Source organism: Gossypium hirsutum, chromosome A09 (genome assembly GCF_007990345.1).
Source record: "Gossypium hirsutum isolate 1008001.06 chromosome A09, Gossypium_hirsutum_v2.1, whole genome shotgun sequence".
Classification (NCBI taxonomy): domain Eukaryota; kingdom Viridiplantae; phylum Streptophyta; class Magnoliopsida; order Malvales; family Malvaceae; genus Gossypium; species Gossypium hirsutum.
Genome location: NC_053432.1, coordinates 78227508 through 78244759, shown reverse-complemented (window position 1 = coordinate 78244759; position 17252 = coordinate 78227508). Strand labels below are relative to the sequence as shown.

The window sequence follows — 17252 nt, the reverse complement described above, 5'->3', positions numbered from 1 at the left end:
CTCGGTTTTTATATTTTTTTATATTATTTTTTGTTAATTGCATCTTACATCTCTAACTTATAATATTTATTTTAAATTAGCCTGTAAATTTTAAAACTTTCTAATTATATTCCCAAACTATTAAGGTCTTTTGATTACAAAAATAGTTCATTTAACAATTATAAGACGTTAAATTTTATGTTACATAATTTAAAATGAAAATTTTGATGAAAAAAATGAATAATGTAAAAGTGGTTGTAAAAATATTAGTTTTGAGGTTTTCAAAATTTTTACAGAAGTTTTATTGTTCACTCTAATTTTTTTTTACTTTATTTTTAGGTTTAAATTTTAAAAGTTTGCAGTAATAGTTTACTTTATTTATTTATTTAAAATTATGTCACAATAAGGGAACCTAATTGATATATTATTGATAATTTGAATATGTAATTAGAACGTTTTTAAATTTTAGTACTGATTTAAAATGAAAATCAAATGGAGATGACCTCTAACATTGATCACATTATCCAACAAACTATTTCTAAAATGAGTAGCATCATATGTCCCAGGAGCTTTTAACACAAACTTCCCAGATAATTTTTCTTTGATCAGCATCAACTTGAAGCAAAATTGAATCATACCCATATTTACATTTATAAAGTCGTTAAGTTTCAATCCACGGACGTATATGGGGCTCCCATTAATAGCTCCACAAATGTTGGGGAATGAAGTCAGCCAAGGGACTAGCCACCATGTTGGTGATTTTCGTTCAAAGAAGAGTGTGAAGCGAAGGTTTTAGTGGAGAAGCCATGGCAGAGACAAGAAAGGACCATGGCTACAGCGTAATTTGAGGGAAGGGAAAGATCCAAGGCGGGTATAGAAGGCTTGAACTTCTCGGCCATGGTGGTGAATACCTGGTAGGAGAGTCCGTACAAGGACTGCCTCTAAGTGTCATGGATTGGGGTGTCCATGGACCAAATAATATGGTCCGTCAAGAGAGTGTGAAAAACCGTGACGGGGAAGTGGGAGGAAGACAACGGAGGAGGGGATTTGATACCATAAGCAAGAATGTTCCATCCATTGATGGAGGAAAATAGGGGTTTAGTTGGATGCGAAGAAATATATCAATTTTGACAATGGATCCAAAGCGTTATGTTATATCTCCTTTGCTTCTTGATGCAAATATTTTGGTAAGAGAAAGAAATAAAAGAAAATTCAAAAGAAAAAAATTGAAAAAAAATAAAAATTAACCATATAATTTGACATAAAACTCTATTAATCTAGTTAACAGCTCAATGACTATAATATAATAAATCAATAACGATAATGACCATATTCATTATTGGACGGGATATTTATATAGTTTTGTTTATGCAGTTGAGGGGGCAATGATGAGAATCCACATAGAATGAGAAACCGTCTTCCCAAGCTAGTCTTTTTAGATGCATCACTGATGTTACTGAACACTTGGGTCCTTTACTAATCTTTGAATCATGGGATGAACATAAAGCAACTCATTCAATTCCTTAATGCCAAATAATGCATAAAATCAAAATATCGCAACATAATCTTTAGGTTACAAAAAGGAATGAAACTATAAAGCCACCCAACAGATTAGAATTTTACTTCCATTATGGGAAAAACACCAACTATAGAAACCCTACAACATTCATCCAAGCTTGAGATTGATCCAAGCAAATAAGGTCACATCAATCAAAAGTCTCTTTCAAATAAACTAAAAACCTTGTGAGGCCAAAAAGCAACAGTAAGGCACATTTAAGAATCTGCAATGGTGACTTCTACCTCAACACCGGGTTCAATGGTGATAGATGTGATCTGCTTCACCACGTCAGGGGAGCTGAATAGGTCAATAACTCGCTTGTGAACACGGAGCTCAAACCGATCCCATGTGTTTGTTCCTGCAAAGCCAAACAAATTACTCACGTTACATGAAACCCTTAGCATGCTTGACTACATAGGCCTGCATGTCGAAACCCTAGCTATATGGCTAACATACACAATCAAAAGATATAGTTCCAAACAACTACGTCATATTCAACAGTAAACCAGTGGACATCCAATTAAAAAGAACACATATATAAAATCCATTATGTAGGACAAACAAAACAATGTGTACCAAATGGTAGTCCTTAAAGATTGTTCCGAAAAATATAAAAAAAGAGGATGGTTCTAGAATTCAAATGGTAGTAGACAAGCATATACAACATCATCAGATGTGTTTGAATATGCGTTGAGCATGGATAATTAAAGAAAAGCATCATAAATCATCAGAGTCAGTCAGATGCAAGGCAAATAAATACCTTCACCACAGGGAGACTTCCTGGTCGTGATGTGAAGAACCTTGGTGGGCATTCTTACTGGTCCCTTAACCCTCAGTCTCTTATCCTTTGCACCGCGAACCAAATCAGCACAAACTACCAATCAAACAGAAACACATTGAACTAATGAATTCTGTAATCAATTGAGTCAATATCCATTATAAATGAAGCCATACTACTCTCATCAAACAAAAAAATTTGTACCTTTTTCTAGGTTTTTCACATTCTTAGAGGAGAGAGTGATCCGGATCTTGTGAATCTGCTCTTGGGGCTCCTCCAAACCCGGCTTGGTAGGCTTCATCGCAGCATACGCCATTGCTACTAAACTGACTTCTGGCTTCTGGTTCAGAACAATGAATTACAACAAACAAAATTTCTCATCACAAACTTAATTCACAAAGTTTACAGTCTTAAAACCATTGAGTGTGAATCACAACATGAGATTGAATCACCAAATTCAAACCACTTCAAGCTAAGAATAAAACTTTCCCATATTCCTTACATAACTCAAGCCAAAATTATCTGAAACAAGTAGGAAAAAAATCTATATGCAACAGAGATCCTTGTATTGCATAAATTGAAAAGGTTTTAGGCTAAGATTAGTAGCCTTTTATCCTTTTACTGGTTTAATTGAAGATCAAAACTCGAAAACCGAAAACATAAAACCTGATGGTAAAACATTAAATACAGTAGAACAAAAACAAAAAACCATGAGGATGAAGAAAAACAATCCGAGCCTCCATTGCAATGAAAGCCTTTTCATATATGTGTGTATATATATATATATACAGATTTAACATAGGAAGGAAAATATGAAAAGCGAGGGGGAAACCTGTAAGAGGTGAGAGAAGGGAAGTGAAAGCCGCGGCCTCTGCTGCTTTTTTTCTCGAAATGAAATGGTGGGGTGCTGCTGTGCTTTGTGCTTTATCAGTAGGGTTAAGGTTTTTCGAGAGCAAAAGCTGTTCTCCGGGTCGGGTTGCAGATACTTGACCCACGACGGAATCAATTTTTTGTCTTTGAGATATTGGATGGTATTAAGTTAAATTTGGTGTAGCAAAATTTGATTTAATTTGAAAAATTTTAAAAAAATTTTAAATTTTGAGTTAATTAAATCGAGTTATGAGAATAAATTTGAATAAATAATTCAAGTTTCGAGTTTAAATCGAGTTGAATTTTACAATTTGGATAACTCGAATAATAGATTGCTGTAAATATCCTTTTAGTCCCTATCAATTTTAAAAATGAACAAATTGGTATTTCTCTCAACAAAAATTTAAAAAAAAAATCAAAATATTTATAAAAATTCCAAAATTTATATTTTTAAAATAATAAAATAATTTTAAAAAAAAATCTAAACAATATATGAAGAAAGTTAAAATTTTCTAAAATTTCTAAAATAATAATTTTGGGACCTAAATAAGTTAATTATTGATTCAAGTTTATCATACTAAAGTATCTTATTGTTTTTGTTATTTAATTTTGAAAAAAATTCAAATATATATAATTTCAAATTTATGTGCTTTAACAGGGAATTAATTATACTGTTATAAGATTTTTATTTGACATATTTAATTTTTTAATTTAACTCAAACAATTTCACTTGATTCGATTCGACTCGAATTTTATTTTACTCAACTCAATTTGAAAAAACTTCAAATTGAGTTACGATGATAAAATAGGACTTGTCAACTCAATTAACTTAAATTTTTTTTACTAAATTCGATCGAATACTCAACTCTAGTTTAAACATAGTGTTTGGGTGTCATTTCAAGAGGGTTTTTGGTCTTTTTTAAATACTCAAAAAGGTCTTAAATTTGTAAATTTATTCGATTTCAATTAAATAAATTATTAAAAGTTTGTAAAATAAAATAATTTAAATTTTTTAATTTAATTAGTTCAGTCAGCTTTATTGTCTTAGTTAAGAGTGATTTGCAATTCAACCGGTTCAACTTTTTTTTCGAGTCGATATGTGGATTGAATTCAACCATTCCAATTTCATCAACTATGAGTTTTACAATTTTTTTTTTTTGAATTGTCTAAGATTAAACTATCTGTCCAAGTTGAAATTTACTTAAAATATAAGAGGACTTGAAGAAGAATGCAAAGCTTAAAAATTAAGTTTTGACATAAGTTTAGACCTGTTTTTATTTAAGTACAATATTTATATTTACAAAATTTAAATATATAGAAGCCTAATCCAAGTATTATCAAATGGAAAGTCCAAACCCAATGCTTAATAAATAAAACCCAAGCCCAAATTTGATTTCTACGAAAGTTGAAACTATTTTGCCATCAAACAATATTTCCTGCAACCATTTCTATTCTATCATTTCCTTTTGTTTCCATTCTATTCTTACTTCAATTGGGGCATTATCTTAAACGAAACAAAAAAAATTGTGTTATTATCTTTCTTTTATCTATGATTAAAATGGTGCTTTATCAAAATAAATTGAAGAGGGGTGATTCTGTTAGGAATTATAAGATTGATTCCATGTTTGGGCTTTCATATGGCTCATCATGCTGTTTGCCTTGTGACTTTTGGGTCCCGTGGAGACTTGATTTTCTTTTGTCCTTTGTGGCTTGGTCTCTTGAGTTTATAGGAACTTGCTTTTGGTTAGATTTTTATTGCAACTGTTGTTTGAGATTTAGGGTTGTTTCCACTGCTATGACGACAAGGATTTGAAAAAAGAAACACCACGTCAAAGTTTTGATCACCTGATGACTAATAACGCCGAGGTTACATGTTTGAGCTTACTTTTTATCTCACGCTACAGTATCGTTACAGTATTTAATCTCACCGTCACCACTGCTTTTACACTAACCGCAGGTAAACGCACCGTCCATCCAAACTCACCCTTTGTTTAGTATATGATTAAGGTCCTTTCTTGATTTCTCCGCTTTGTGAGAATGAGTTTATTACTTTGATGATGACCTTTTTATTGTATGGATGAAAAGACCTTTTATTTCTTTATGATTCATGAATGTAAAAAAAATCAATACCATCTTCCTATTGTTGGATATGATTTTTACGTTTGTTGCAAGAATTTTTCAATACGTGTTCAAACACATAATGGTTTTCACTTTGGGGATTGGTATTTATGAATTGTATAAAATGAATTAATAAATAATTTTAAAAATTATTAAAAGTAAATATTAATTAGAATATTTTTTAACATGTGTATGGAGGGGTGAATAATAATTTCACCCACCAAGAACCTTCCTTGGCTACACCCTTAAATTTATGAACATATACTTCAAATATAAATATTTTTATTGTAGAATTCATATTTTAATTTAATGGGAATTGAAGAAGAAAAAAAAAGGGGAAAATAATATTTATAGAAGACCTATATTCGAACAATGGAAAGATTTGGGTGTGGATGCTACATCATCAACAATAGTTATATTTGACATGAAAGCTTTCTTAAGTCTTTTCACTTTTATTGATCCCCTGTAATCATAAATAATTAATCTAGACATAAAGCTTAATGAGGTCTATTAACGAACACATAATGCCTCTTTTCATTGTTCACATGCGTGCACAAAGGCAGGGCAGTCCCTAATTGGTGCATGCTAAAACTTGCCACCCATGTCAAGGCAAATTCATCCCTAATATTTCACTGAAACCACTAAATCCCAAGTTCCCATCATCGTCACCAGCATCCCCCACCAACCATGAAAAACAGGTCTCCTCCTTTGAAGATGTCCCAATTTCACTATATTCTTTCCACCAAGAATCAGTGCCATGGAAGTTCTCCGACAAGTCATGGAGAAATGCCTCTGACCATATCAAGTTGATCGAGGGGTCATCATCGGACTCCCAAGATGATCTCCATTCGTCGGTCCCAGTTGGAAGGCTGAATTCATGGGCACAACTTTTCGACAAGTTTTCTGGTTGATTAGGATCAAGATTTGGCTTGTTTTCAGGGGTGTCTGGTTTTTGTAAAGGCTCATGTGTGGCAGGATCGATCCCCATCTTAATAAGCTTCTTTTTTATATGGGTGTTCCAATGATTCTTGATCTCATTATCAGTTCTTCCAGGCAATCTTGCTGCAATTTTGGACCACCTAAGGAAAAATCAATGCCATTTTAATGTTATTTCTTTTAAATATAATACACTGTTTTTACTTACATATAAAACATATTTAAAAATGACAAATTGCAATTAAATCTGTCAATCAAATTCAATACACCTATATCTTCAATTAAAATGTCATAATAGAAGCAGTATAAAAATTAATAGAAATTGTTAACTTTGTAAATCTTATCTAAATTATACTCTCTTTTTTTTGGAATCAATTCTCTTTAATTTAATATCTCAAACAATAATTAAAAACTCACACTTATGCGCAAGATGAAACCAAGACCACATTGATCGTGTTTCTACTATTTTATGTTACGTATATATTATATATGTTATCATTATCATCAGATAATAGGACCCAAACAAATAAGTGAAATTAATAGTAATGAAATTATGAATTGCCCATACAGTTACGTAGCTTTTCAGGTCTTCAAAATAAAAAAAGCAATCGAGGAAAAGAAACCTATTGCCAAGGCGCGCATGGAGATCAATAACAAGTTGCTCTTCATCATGATTGAGGAGACCTCGTTTCAAGTCGGGCCGGAGGTAATTTGTCCAGCGGAGTCGACAACTCTTGCCGCAGCGGCGGAGACCGGCGAGCTTAGGGACTGCCCGCCAGCAGTAATAACCGTGAGTGCGCATGAAATTCACTAATTTTTTGTCCTCCTCAGCTGTCCAAGGACCCTTCTTCACCCCTAGCTTGTCACAACAAGGCTGCCTCCCCGTCCCTCTCATCTTACACCAATCAACTCCAACCATGCCCAGATCCCCCCTTACTCACCCGCCTTTATATACTATCATTTTCATCTCTTTTTTTTTTTGTGGTAAATCATATTTTAATTTCGGAATCCTGAGCAGCCTCACGGTCTTCTTGCGCGCGTGTGCTCACTGGCTTTCTTTTTCTATTTAGTCTCCTATGAATATCAAAATAATCTAACCCATAATATATTTAATATATTTTTAAAGCATTACGACTAGTATAAATTTAAATATAATTATAAGTAGCAAATTATTATAACACAAATCATCTGAATAATCACTAAAATCAAACTATTATAACACAAATAAATTTAAAATTAGTACAATCCAAAACTAAAATCAACAAATTGAGTTAACTAGTCTAAACTTACATATGGAAATTATATATGATGAAACTCGAAAGCTCACCCATCTAATTGTCATGGTAGATCTCAAACTTTGATGACTAACTAAATCAAAGCCTTATTAACATATTCAATAAATTTGAATTTGATCGAAAAATACAAAAATATACCATATGTTAAGTAAAAATATAATATATGGTTATTTAATACATATATTACATTTGTATTTAAATTTTATACTAATTATTTTTTATTTTATATTTAACCATTGTAACATAAATATATTAAATAAGCTCTAAATTGTAAGTATTTTTATTTCGATAATTAAAAAAAATATATCTAAAAAATTGTGTGACCAATTAAATAATTTATCTTTTAATTTTCATTAATAATTTTTTATTTAAAAATTTAAGGTAAAAATAATTTTTTTTAAAACTTCTAGGTTAAAAATTTTTAAATAATTTTTTAATAGCACGATGAACTCTTAAATGTTTTTTTAAATAAAAATATTTTTAAGACGTAATATTTTTTAAATTTAAACACATAATTCTCTTAAGTTTTTAAAGATAAATTAAGCTCAAGTGATAGAAAATATATTTAAAAATTTTAAGGTTAAAATAATTTAATCAGAGAATTTAAGCATGTAATACCTAATTAAACTTTTATTTCGAAGTAAATGTTGATTTATGGTTAAGAGTTTATTTAAATATAAATTAAATATTAAAATGATTATTTGGGTAAAAAGGCTTAATTTTTTTTTCTTTTAAACTTATAACCTTTAAAAAAGTAAACTAATGTAAGGCTTATTAAGATGCTATAAATTTAAAACGGTTTTACCTAAATAAAAAAGTTGGAAATATTTTATTATTTTTGCTCATTTTCAATTAAAAAAATACCAAATAAATAAGAGAGTGCGAATCACGCTCGGAAAAGAAGGGGAAATATGTGTGAGGCCGAAGGGGAGGGGCCAAGGGATGAGTTGATGACAGAAGGCTTCTACCAGAACATGATGTCACTCTCACTTTACTACTTTCCTTTTTTATACGAGTAACACATCCCCAGTATATCTAAATTATTAAATTATTATTATAAATTTTATTATTAATGATTTTTTCAAAAAAATAAATAAAATGTTTAGTTTAAAATTAATAATAACATATTTGTAATATGTATGAGTGAAAACTTTTGTATAATAATATTAAAATGTAAAAAAAAATCAAAATGTAATATTTGTTACAATTAAAATGTTGAACAGTCAAGCTATCAATTTATCAGTATAAATTACTCAAACAATCTATTTTATTCAATTGAAAAAATTATTTAAAAAATTAGTTCAATCAATCCATATCAATTTTCGAGTCAACTAATCGAATTGCTTCCTTTTGATTGACACTCGATTTAAACAACATTAGCTATGATAGTAAAGTTAAGGTTTTATACATGTTGATGATATGAGTTTAAATATCATCATTTGCACTTTTTATTGGTTTTATTTTAAATTGAAAAAAAATAAAATTAGCATGTATGAATATAACTATTTTAAATCTGTATAATAGTAATTTTCATAATCAAATTGTTGTCTGTAACACCAATTCAATTAAGAGTTTAAATGATATATAAATTAATTAATTAATAATTTAAATTTAAATTTAAATAAGATTCAGAGATTTTAAAAATAAATTTTAGATTAAAGATAGTAAATGAATATGATAATAATTAAATATCAATACTTATGGAAGTATAAAAAATTATTTATTTTATACAATTTAAAAAAGTTAGATATGATTGAACTCACACTTACAATCACAATAATATCAATTTCAATCAATTTATTTTATAATTTTTTAATAATCTAACTAAGTTATTATATTCATGAATAATTTTTTTGATAAATTATAATAACAAGATAAAATTCGAACAATCAATATAATTTAAACTCTGAGGTTGTATAGTTAAAAAATAACCAAGATTTATGATAATTTTTTAATTAAGAAATTAAAAAGTTCTCGAGCATGAAGACAAATTTTATATATTTAATATTATTAATTGAAAGTTCTCGTGCATCAGTTAAATCTGTTAAATGAGGAACGTATTTATTCATTCAATAACGTTCCTACTTTTTGAATGTCGGTTCCGATAAAGTAATTAAGCATTAATCACATGATTTACAATTTTTTATTTGAAAAAAGAAAAGAAAACAAAATTAACAATTTAATTTCAGTTTAATTACAACTGATCCCTGCATCTTTCTTACTTGAGCATATCACCAGCTATTACGTCAGCTCCCCTTTAACTATAATTTCTTATTAAAATCGTAATGATTTTATTCATTTTGTTAATATTCAGTGTATTAAAATATCTTATCTTAAAAAATAATTTCGTTTTTCAAACCTCATATTTTAAAAAATTTTTATACCAACTAATGGACTTCGTACCAGTTTAAAACAACTTAAGATAAAAAAAATCATAATAAACTAATTAGTTGAATTAATGACGTAATATTTAAGTATTGGCATCGTCATATATAGAAATAAAAAAGAGACGAGGAAACTCTGTGAAGCCCCTTCAAGTTAAAACAAATGAGTTAAGTGGGGAAAGGGGTTAATCATTAATCTACATATTTTTATTTTTATTTTTATTTTTTGAAAAAGTAACATAATGGTGGAGGGGGAAGTTTTTGAGTTAGTCCAGCAAAGTGTGAAGCCAGAAAATTTTTTTAATAGAGATTGGATGAAATTTTAATTTTGTATAGTTTATATCTTTATAATTTGTAAATTATTAAATCAATTTTTATAATTTTAGGGGGGTCAAAATGCAATTTTACCTTTACTAATTTAAAAATTTTAAAAAATTTAAAGAGCTAAAAATATAATTTTACATTTTAGGGGGGCAGGGCTAGCTGCGCCCCTGAGTCCAGCTTGAAACGACTAGGAGAGCATATCTTGTTTGCCATGTAATGAACAGCACTTTCCTGATTTGCTTGCCTGACACATTTTGATATTGATGATCCTCTGTTCTTACAAACTTTTTAAGTACATATGTATTGTTAATGGCCTAAATTCAAAGTTATCGGAACAGTGGTTTCGTAACCACAAATCTGATTTAAAGAGAAATTTATTTTAATATTTTTGCATGAAAATTGAAATGATAGGAAAATCGTATGAAAATATTGATAGAAAAATTTTACCGATTTAGTGGTTAGTTAGAAAAAGAAATTATTGAAGAAGTTGGGTAAAAACAAGGTATCGAGACCTCTATTTCGTAAAACCAAGTCAAAAATAATTTTATAAATATTTATGAAATGTTAGTAATGTGGTATTAAAATTTCGTTAGGAAATTTTAATGTTTGGATAGTCAATTAAATGAAAAGGACTAAATTGTAATAGGTGTAAAAGTTGCTAGAATGATTAAATAGCTTAAGAGTCTAATGAGAAATGATTTAAAAGGCAATTAGACCCAAAATTTATTTGGGCTGGACGACAAGGGCATGAAATCAGCAGGAAAATTGATAAATTAAGGGCAAATTGGAATATTGCAAAATTAACTAAATAAAGCTAGGACTAAATAGGAAATATCTAGATTTCTCTTTATTTCTCTTCAATTCCAGCAGCTAAAAACGCCATAGGAGGGTTCTCTAAGCTGGTATTCCATAATTTTTGCACCAAGTGAGTTAATCATTGCCTTTTTTCTTGTAATTTTGTGTTTCTAAGACTTTTACAACTAGGTCCTACTATTAAATTCATTAGTTTTTGATTTCATGGATGAAATTGAAAGTCACCATGGTTGAGTGATATAAGTTTATGATGAAATAGAATGAAATTAAAGCTTTAATTTGTTTATGAGATTGTCGAAACCATCCCTTGATTTAAAAAATTTTAAATTTTAAAAAAAAAGAGGGGGAAATCGACTTTTGAAAAACAAATGCAGGGAGTCGCCACCGATCTTTTGTTTTGGTGTGATCGAATCACTTAAAAATGAGGTTAGTCTAATAAAACATTTTTGGTTTATTAAAACAATGATTTTGGTCTACGAACTTTTGAGAAAACGGGTTCCGGAGTCGGTTACGCATGAGGAAGGATTAGCACCCTCACTACGCCCAAAATTGGTACCGAATCGATTAAATACTGTCCTTATGTCTAAAATTAAAAAGTTTTTGAAATGTGGTTCTTTTTTATAACGTTTGAGTAATCCGAGTTGGTTGCCAAAATCTTCTTGTTTCGTTGTCCGAAAGTTTATAATTCGAGAATTACAAAATGATGCTCAACTATTTAGTCCAACGAAAAATCGAAACCCAGCACAGTAGGGTATGATTCCTCGAATTTCCAAACATTGACCATTACCTTACCTTATAAAATACGTGTGAAATTCCAAGGAGATATTCGATTATTTTGGACAAATGAAAAAGCGCAACCCAGCAAGATAGGGCTCGATTCTCAAATCGCCAAACATCGAACATCGCCTTCATTTTAGAAGATTTTAGAAGATGTGAGTGAAATTCCGAAGGGATCTTCAATTGTTTCGATCCAATGAGAAAGCGCAACCCAGCACGACAAGGCACGATTCTCAAATCGCCAAACATTGAACATCGTCTTCTTTTAAGAATTTTAAAAGACATGAGTGAAATTTTGAAGTAATATTCGATTATTTTGAGCAAATGCGAAATTGCAACCCAACACGTTAGGGCACGATTTCGCGAATTGCCAAACATCGAATCTCGTCTTCATTTTGAAGAATTTTTGAATGAATGATTATAAAGCTAGCTTAAGACGTATTAATTCAATTTGAAATAAGACGACATTGATCACGAAATTTGGGTTTTATAAAACCACATTTCAAAAATCAAGTGGAAAACGATGAATGGGGTAATATGTGTATGCATAAAAATACGACAATGGAAAAATGAGGATAATACAATTTATTTAATCAACTACAAGAACTTAAATGACTAAGCATAACTAGCTTGGAAATATAATTCAACTTCAATCATGCATGGAGAACAATTAGCTTGACAATAATGAATACATAAAATGCAACGACAGTATACATGGCATAATAAAAATTATTAGAGGTACCAAACAAAATGCAAACCAAAGAAGCAATATGGTATAAAACTATTTCACAATAATGACGAATAAATGGACATATAAAATATAGGTTGAAAAATTTGTATAAAACTAAGAATATATATATAACCTTTTTTGAAACCGATATTATAGAATGAAAGTTTAGGTCAAATTGCATGTAAAATATTTTAAATACAAATACATTTAAAAGTTGACAAACTACATGATGATTTAAATAATGTAATATAAAAGAATGAGAATAAAGATATATGACAAGATTTAATACACAAAATAGATTTACGAAACATGTGTACATGTATAAAAATAGTATTTAAGTGTGAAATCTTAAACCAAAACAATGTGTGGTAAAATGTATTCTTAAAAAGGTGACTTATGTACGTAAAAGAAAGTATATATATATATATATATATATATATATATAGAGAGAGAGAGAGAGAGAGAGAGAGAGAGAGAAATTTAAGAGAATTCATAAAATAACTTTAGTATGGGACTAAATATGTACATAGAACTAAATTATTAACCATTTATGAACAAATATTCATGAAACATTTGAGCAAGTGTTACATAGATATTTTAAATAATATAGTATAAAAATGAACTACAAAATGGTGGTGAAAAATATATGAGAAGATTATTAAAATAGTTCAACAAATATATAAAAATGTTAAGCACTTTAAAGTACAAATATTATAAATTACAAATTACGAACCTTGATTAAAAAATGTACATGAAACATATATAGAATATTTAAAGAAATATCATATAAACAGCGAAATAACATGATAAAAAGAACCTTGAACTCATTACACAAAGAAGACTATAGGTATAAAATCATGGATATAATAAAGTATATAGATCAAATATATGTACCAATATATATATAAGTACAAAAATATTTTAAACGATATGTAAAGCGTATGTATCAAACATATTAAAATAAAAAACATATGAGTCTAATTATGTATAGGTTAAACACGGGTGTCCATATATATATAGTAGTTTTAGAAAGTATATTACGTAGGGTTACATAATAAAATACAAGAATAAACTTAAAAGAAATTGTATACATAATAACAATATAAGGTTGATAATAGATATATATGAAATCAAATCAATTTTAATGCAAAGTGTAAATATACATGTATAATAGTGTATATAAAATATGAAAGTATAGTTACTTAAATTACAATAAGTAATGAAACAAATAAGACGATATATACAAATAAATAAACACAAGTAACATAAAATAAAACATGAAGTGAATTTAGAAAAACCTAATTAAAATCACATTAAAAAATGGGCCTGAATGAAATCACATTAAAATAAATGGATAATTTAAAAATATAGTAAGATATAAAAATAAAGGACTAGCGCGCCACGCACACGGATTCTCAGGGATCAAACGGGGAAATACCCCGCTTCCAAAACGCTGCGTCACGACGCATACCAGATTGCAAGCAAATGTAAATTAAAGGGCCAAATTAGAAAATAATATAAAATGCATCAGGTGCCATTGAGTACTCGTGTAAAATGGGGGACCTCGTGTACAATTAACCTTCAGAGACCCAAAACACGCGGATCTAATCTCATCTGGGTCGGGTCATCGGGTTTGGCCTATAAACGACGCTGTTTTGAAGCCATTGTGAAGGGCTTTAAACGACGTCGTTTTATGACGTATATAAGAAGAAAAAAACTAAAAAAAAACCTAATCAGTTCATTATTTACCAGAAATGAAAAAAAAAGGGAAAAAAGACAACAGAAAGCTCTAGGGCTTCCTCCTATTCGGTTCGTTAAGAACCCATCGTCCGATCACCATCCCACCATTGTAATCGGTGGATGGTGTGAAGGGACTCTCTTATCTCTTCCTAAACCGGGCCTCAAGGCCTATTTCCATTGCGAGATCCCATCTTAACTCCAATCTCGACAAAGGAGAGAGATCCCGATGGCGCAACTGTGAAGGTAAACCCATTTCCTCTTTCGTTCTTATGCTAAAGTGTGATATGCAGGAACAAAGAGAAACAAAGAAAGATTGGAAACCCAAAAAAAATAGATCTGAAATCACCTTCTAATATTGGTTGCTTTTGTATTCAATATGCGTTTTTTTGTGCCCGTAAAAAAAAGAACCCCCTTACAATCAAAAATCAAAAAGCTTTATAGCCAAAATCAAAATGAAAATAAAAATAAAATACAATTTTCTTTTTCTGTCCTATTTGCTGCTGTCGCTCTCGTTTGTTTGCAGGTACGGAGAAGGCCAACTGGCGTGCGGTACTGCGTACGGAGGTACGGAAAAGCCTTGGAGGTTGCTGTTGCGGCGCTAGGGTTTCTACCCTAACTTGTGTTCTTGGGCCAGGGTAGTTGGGCTTAGGAATGGGTTTGGGTTTTGGGCTATTGAGTTGTATTAGGTTTAGGTTTTAAATTTGGGTCATGTAATTTGGATTTGTAGACTCTTAATAATATTTATTGGGTTTTTATTTTGGGATTAATTTTCAGTTGTTGGGCCCGGACGGATTTGGGTCATTACAGAGATGATTTTATTAGGTAATTTCAATAGAAATTGATTTTTAGGACCTAATTGTGAAAATGCTTGGAATTAAAGTCTATTGCTGAAATTTTGATTCCTAAAGGTTGTAAACTAGTTTAAGGTGATAGAATAAAATGTTAATTGAGAAAAATCAGCTCAATTGAGAGGCTAATTGAGTAGGGATGAAATTATCATTTATTAAAAGCTTAAGGGAAAAATGGTAATAAACAGCTTGCACAAAAACAGTTTGGACAGCAGCAGTAGACTAACTTTGAAAAATCACCATAAATTTTATAAATCGAATTAGAAGATGAAAAAAATATGGAGTTAAATCTTATTGAGTCTAGTTTCTCATAGAAGAAATAATGTAAGCAATGGATTTGTAAATTTTGAGATATAATGAATTTTGTGACACAAGGTCAGAATGAATTTAGGTTCCCCTGTTCTGACTTTGAAAAATCATAAAAAATTTAATAAAAATAATTATGGGCTTAAATTTATATGTATAGAATCCTGAATGAGTCTATTTTTAATATAAACAAACAAGAACATCATTTGAATCTTTATGAAGAGATAATTAATTTTTAGTGAAGAAGGGTCAGAACTGTCAGACAGCAGAACAGAGGTGACTTTAAAGAATAAATTGTATTTATTGGCTAAACAAAAAATTCTGAAAATTTTATGGTAAGAATATATATGAGTCTAGTTTCAGGTAAAATTAACTGATCTTAATTTGGAGTTCCGTAGCTCGAGTTATAAATAATTTAGTGACTATGACTCAAATAGACAGCTTTGAATAAACTATAAATAATAATAGTTGAATTATAGAGAATGTTGCATATGAACATGAAATGTATTAAATTGATAATTAAATTTATTTATTTAGATCCAGAAGATTCAAATACAAAGCTAGATCGAGGAAAGGAAAAAGTTCGGGATTAGTAGATTTTTTTTGTTTACAAACAAGTATCAAGGTAAGTTCGTGTAACTTGAATTATATTCTTAAATGCTTGAAATGTATGTTATTGTTGTGAATATAATTTGAATGTTCATTGTATGAAAATTGATGAAACATTGATATATTTGATAAAAAGGGGGAAGAAATCGCGGTTGAATGAAAGGAAATTTCGATGGACCTTTGAAAAGGAATTGACGGTAAAAAGGATCTAGCCCGGACGGGTGATCCTATCCTAATATAGCCCTCCCGAAGAATATGTGGAAAATGGATTTAGCCCGGACGGGTAATCCGAATTAGGGTCTGAACTTAGCCTGGACTGGTAATTCAGATCCAAGCTCATTAAAGTAATTGTCGTTGCAGGGATTTAGCCTGGACTGGTAATCCCGACAATACTCTATGAGTTTATATTACAGAGGATTTAGCCTGGACTGGTAATCCTGCTGTAAGGATGAGGTTCGCGGGAGTGTGCTCTCTGAAATGGAAATGTGCGCACATGAATATGAATTGACGGACCCGGAATTGTACACTAAAAGCGTACCTCTGAAAATTCATCGAAATTCCGATAAATTCAACGAGATAAATATGGAAAAATAACAAGGAAATGGAAATTATGATATTGATGAGCTCATCAATCATAGTATATATTATTGGTACATGGAAATTATTGTACTAACTTGAATGTTGAGTTTGTGCATGTTAGGGTAATAATGCATTGAATGGATATAGGAATGTTTATTGTATTGTATTGAAAATATTAGGTAAGTATAATTCTTGTTACATGAGCTTACTAAGCACGAAGTGCTTACCCCGTTTTCTTTTTCCCTGTTTTGTACTGTTAAGAGCTCGGAGGTCAGATTTGGTCGGAGGCACATCACACTATCAACCTCAGGATTTCGGTATGTAAAGAAACTTTATTTTGGAAATCAATGGCATGTATAAGCTAATAAAGTAAATGTTAACGTGAAATGAATGAAAAGTTAGCCGTTAGTATGGTTAACAAACCTGGTTTTGGGTATGTGATGACGTTATTTTATAAATATGCATGAATTTATGTTGAATTGGATTGGTTGATGTAGATTGTTTTTGGTTTAAAATTTCAGGGAAGGTTAGATATCTATAAAGGGGTTATATTGAGTTAAAAAAAATTAATTCGTAAACTCTGGTAATACTTGGTACCCTATTCCGGC

The 17252-nt window shown here is 30.1% G+C and overlaps 2 protein-coding genes and 1 long non-coding RNA gene across 4 annotated transcripts; 1 reads left to right on the top strand and 2 right to left on the bottom strand.

Annotated features, from left to right (window-relative positions):
* Positions 1-1498: 1498 nt before the first annotated feature.
* On the bottom strand, positions 1499-3325 carry LOC107930161 (40S ribosomal protein S20-2). 2 transcript variants are annotated; one of them, NM_001416031.1, is made up of 4 exons: positions 3148-3325; positions 2520-2655; positions 2298-2411; positions 1499-1895 (listed from the first exon to the last, which is right to left on the bottom strand). In NM_001416031.1, the coding sequence occupies exons 2-4, from the start codon at positions 2629-2631 to the stop codon at positions 1753-1755; spliced, it is 369 nt and encodes a 122-aa protein (NP_001402960.1). In that variant the 5' UTR covers positions 2632-2655; positions 3148-3325; the 3' UTR covers positions 1499-1752. The 2 variants fall into 2 exon arrangements, with proteins under 2 accessions (NP_001402960.1, XP_016717231.2); XM_016861742.2 differs by having other exon boundaries at positions 2520-2652; positions 3148-3313.
* A 2313-nt stretch (positions 3326-5638) lies between these two features.
* LOC107930174 (protein ODORANT1-like) lies at positions 5639-7195 on the bottom strand. Its single transcript, NM_001327312.2, has 2 exons — positions 6863-7195; positions 5639-6382 (listed from the first exon to the last, which is right to left on the bottom strand). Exons 1-2 carry the CDS (start codon positions 7156-7158, stop codon positions 5908-5910), a joined length of 771 nt encoding a protein of 256 aa, NP_001314241.2. The 5' UTR covers positions 7159-7195; the 3' UTR covers positions 5639-5907.
* A 6897-nt stretch (positions 7196-14092) lies between these two features.
* On the top strand, positions 14093-15069 carry LOC121206252 (uncharacterized). Its single transcript, XR_005901309.1, has 2 exons — positions 14093-14545; positions 14826-15069. It is a non-coding gene; the product is annotated as an uncharacterized lncRNA (long non-coding RNA).
* The last annotated feature ends 2183 nt before the right edge of the window (positions 15070-17252 follow it).

Coding starts and splice junctions, on each gene's coding strand:
- LOC107930161 (NM_001416031.1), bottom strand. CDS start 2,631: ATGGCGTATGCTGCGATGAAGCCTACCAAGCCGGGTTTGGAGGAGCCC. Junction 2,412..2,519: donor TGTGAAAAACCTAGAAAAAG/GTACAAATTTTT, acceptor TTTGATTGGTAG/TTTGTGCTGATTTGGTTCGC. Junction 1,896..2,297: donor GAAGTCTCCCTGTGGTGAAG/GTATTTATTTGC, acceptor TTGGCTTTGCAG/GAACAAACACATGGGATCGG.
- LOC107930174 (NM_001327312.2), bottom strand. CDS start 7,158: ATGGTTGGAGTTGATTGGTGTAAGATGAGAGGGACGGGGAGGCAGCCT. Junction 6,383..6,862: donor CATGCGCGCCTTGGCAATAG/GTTTCTTTTCCT, acceptor ATTTTTCCTTAG/GTGGTCCAAAATTGCAGCAA.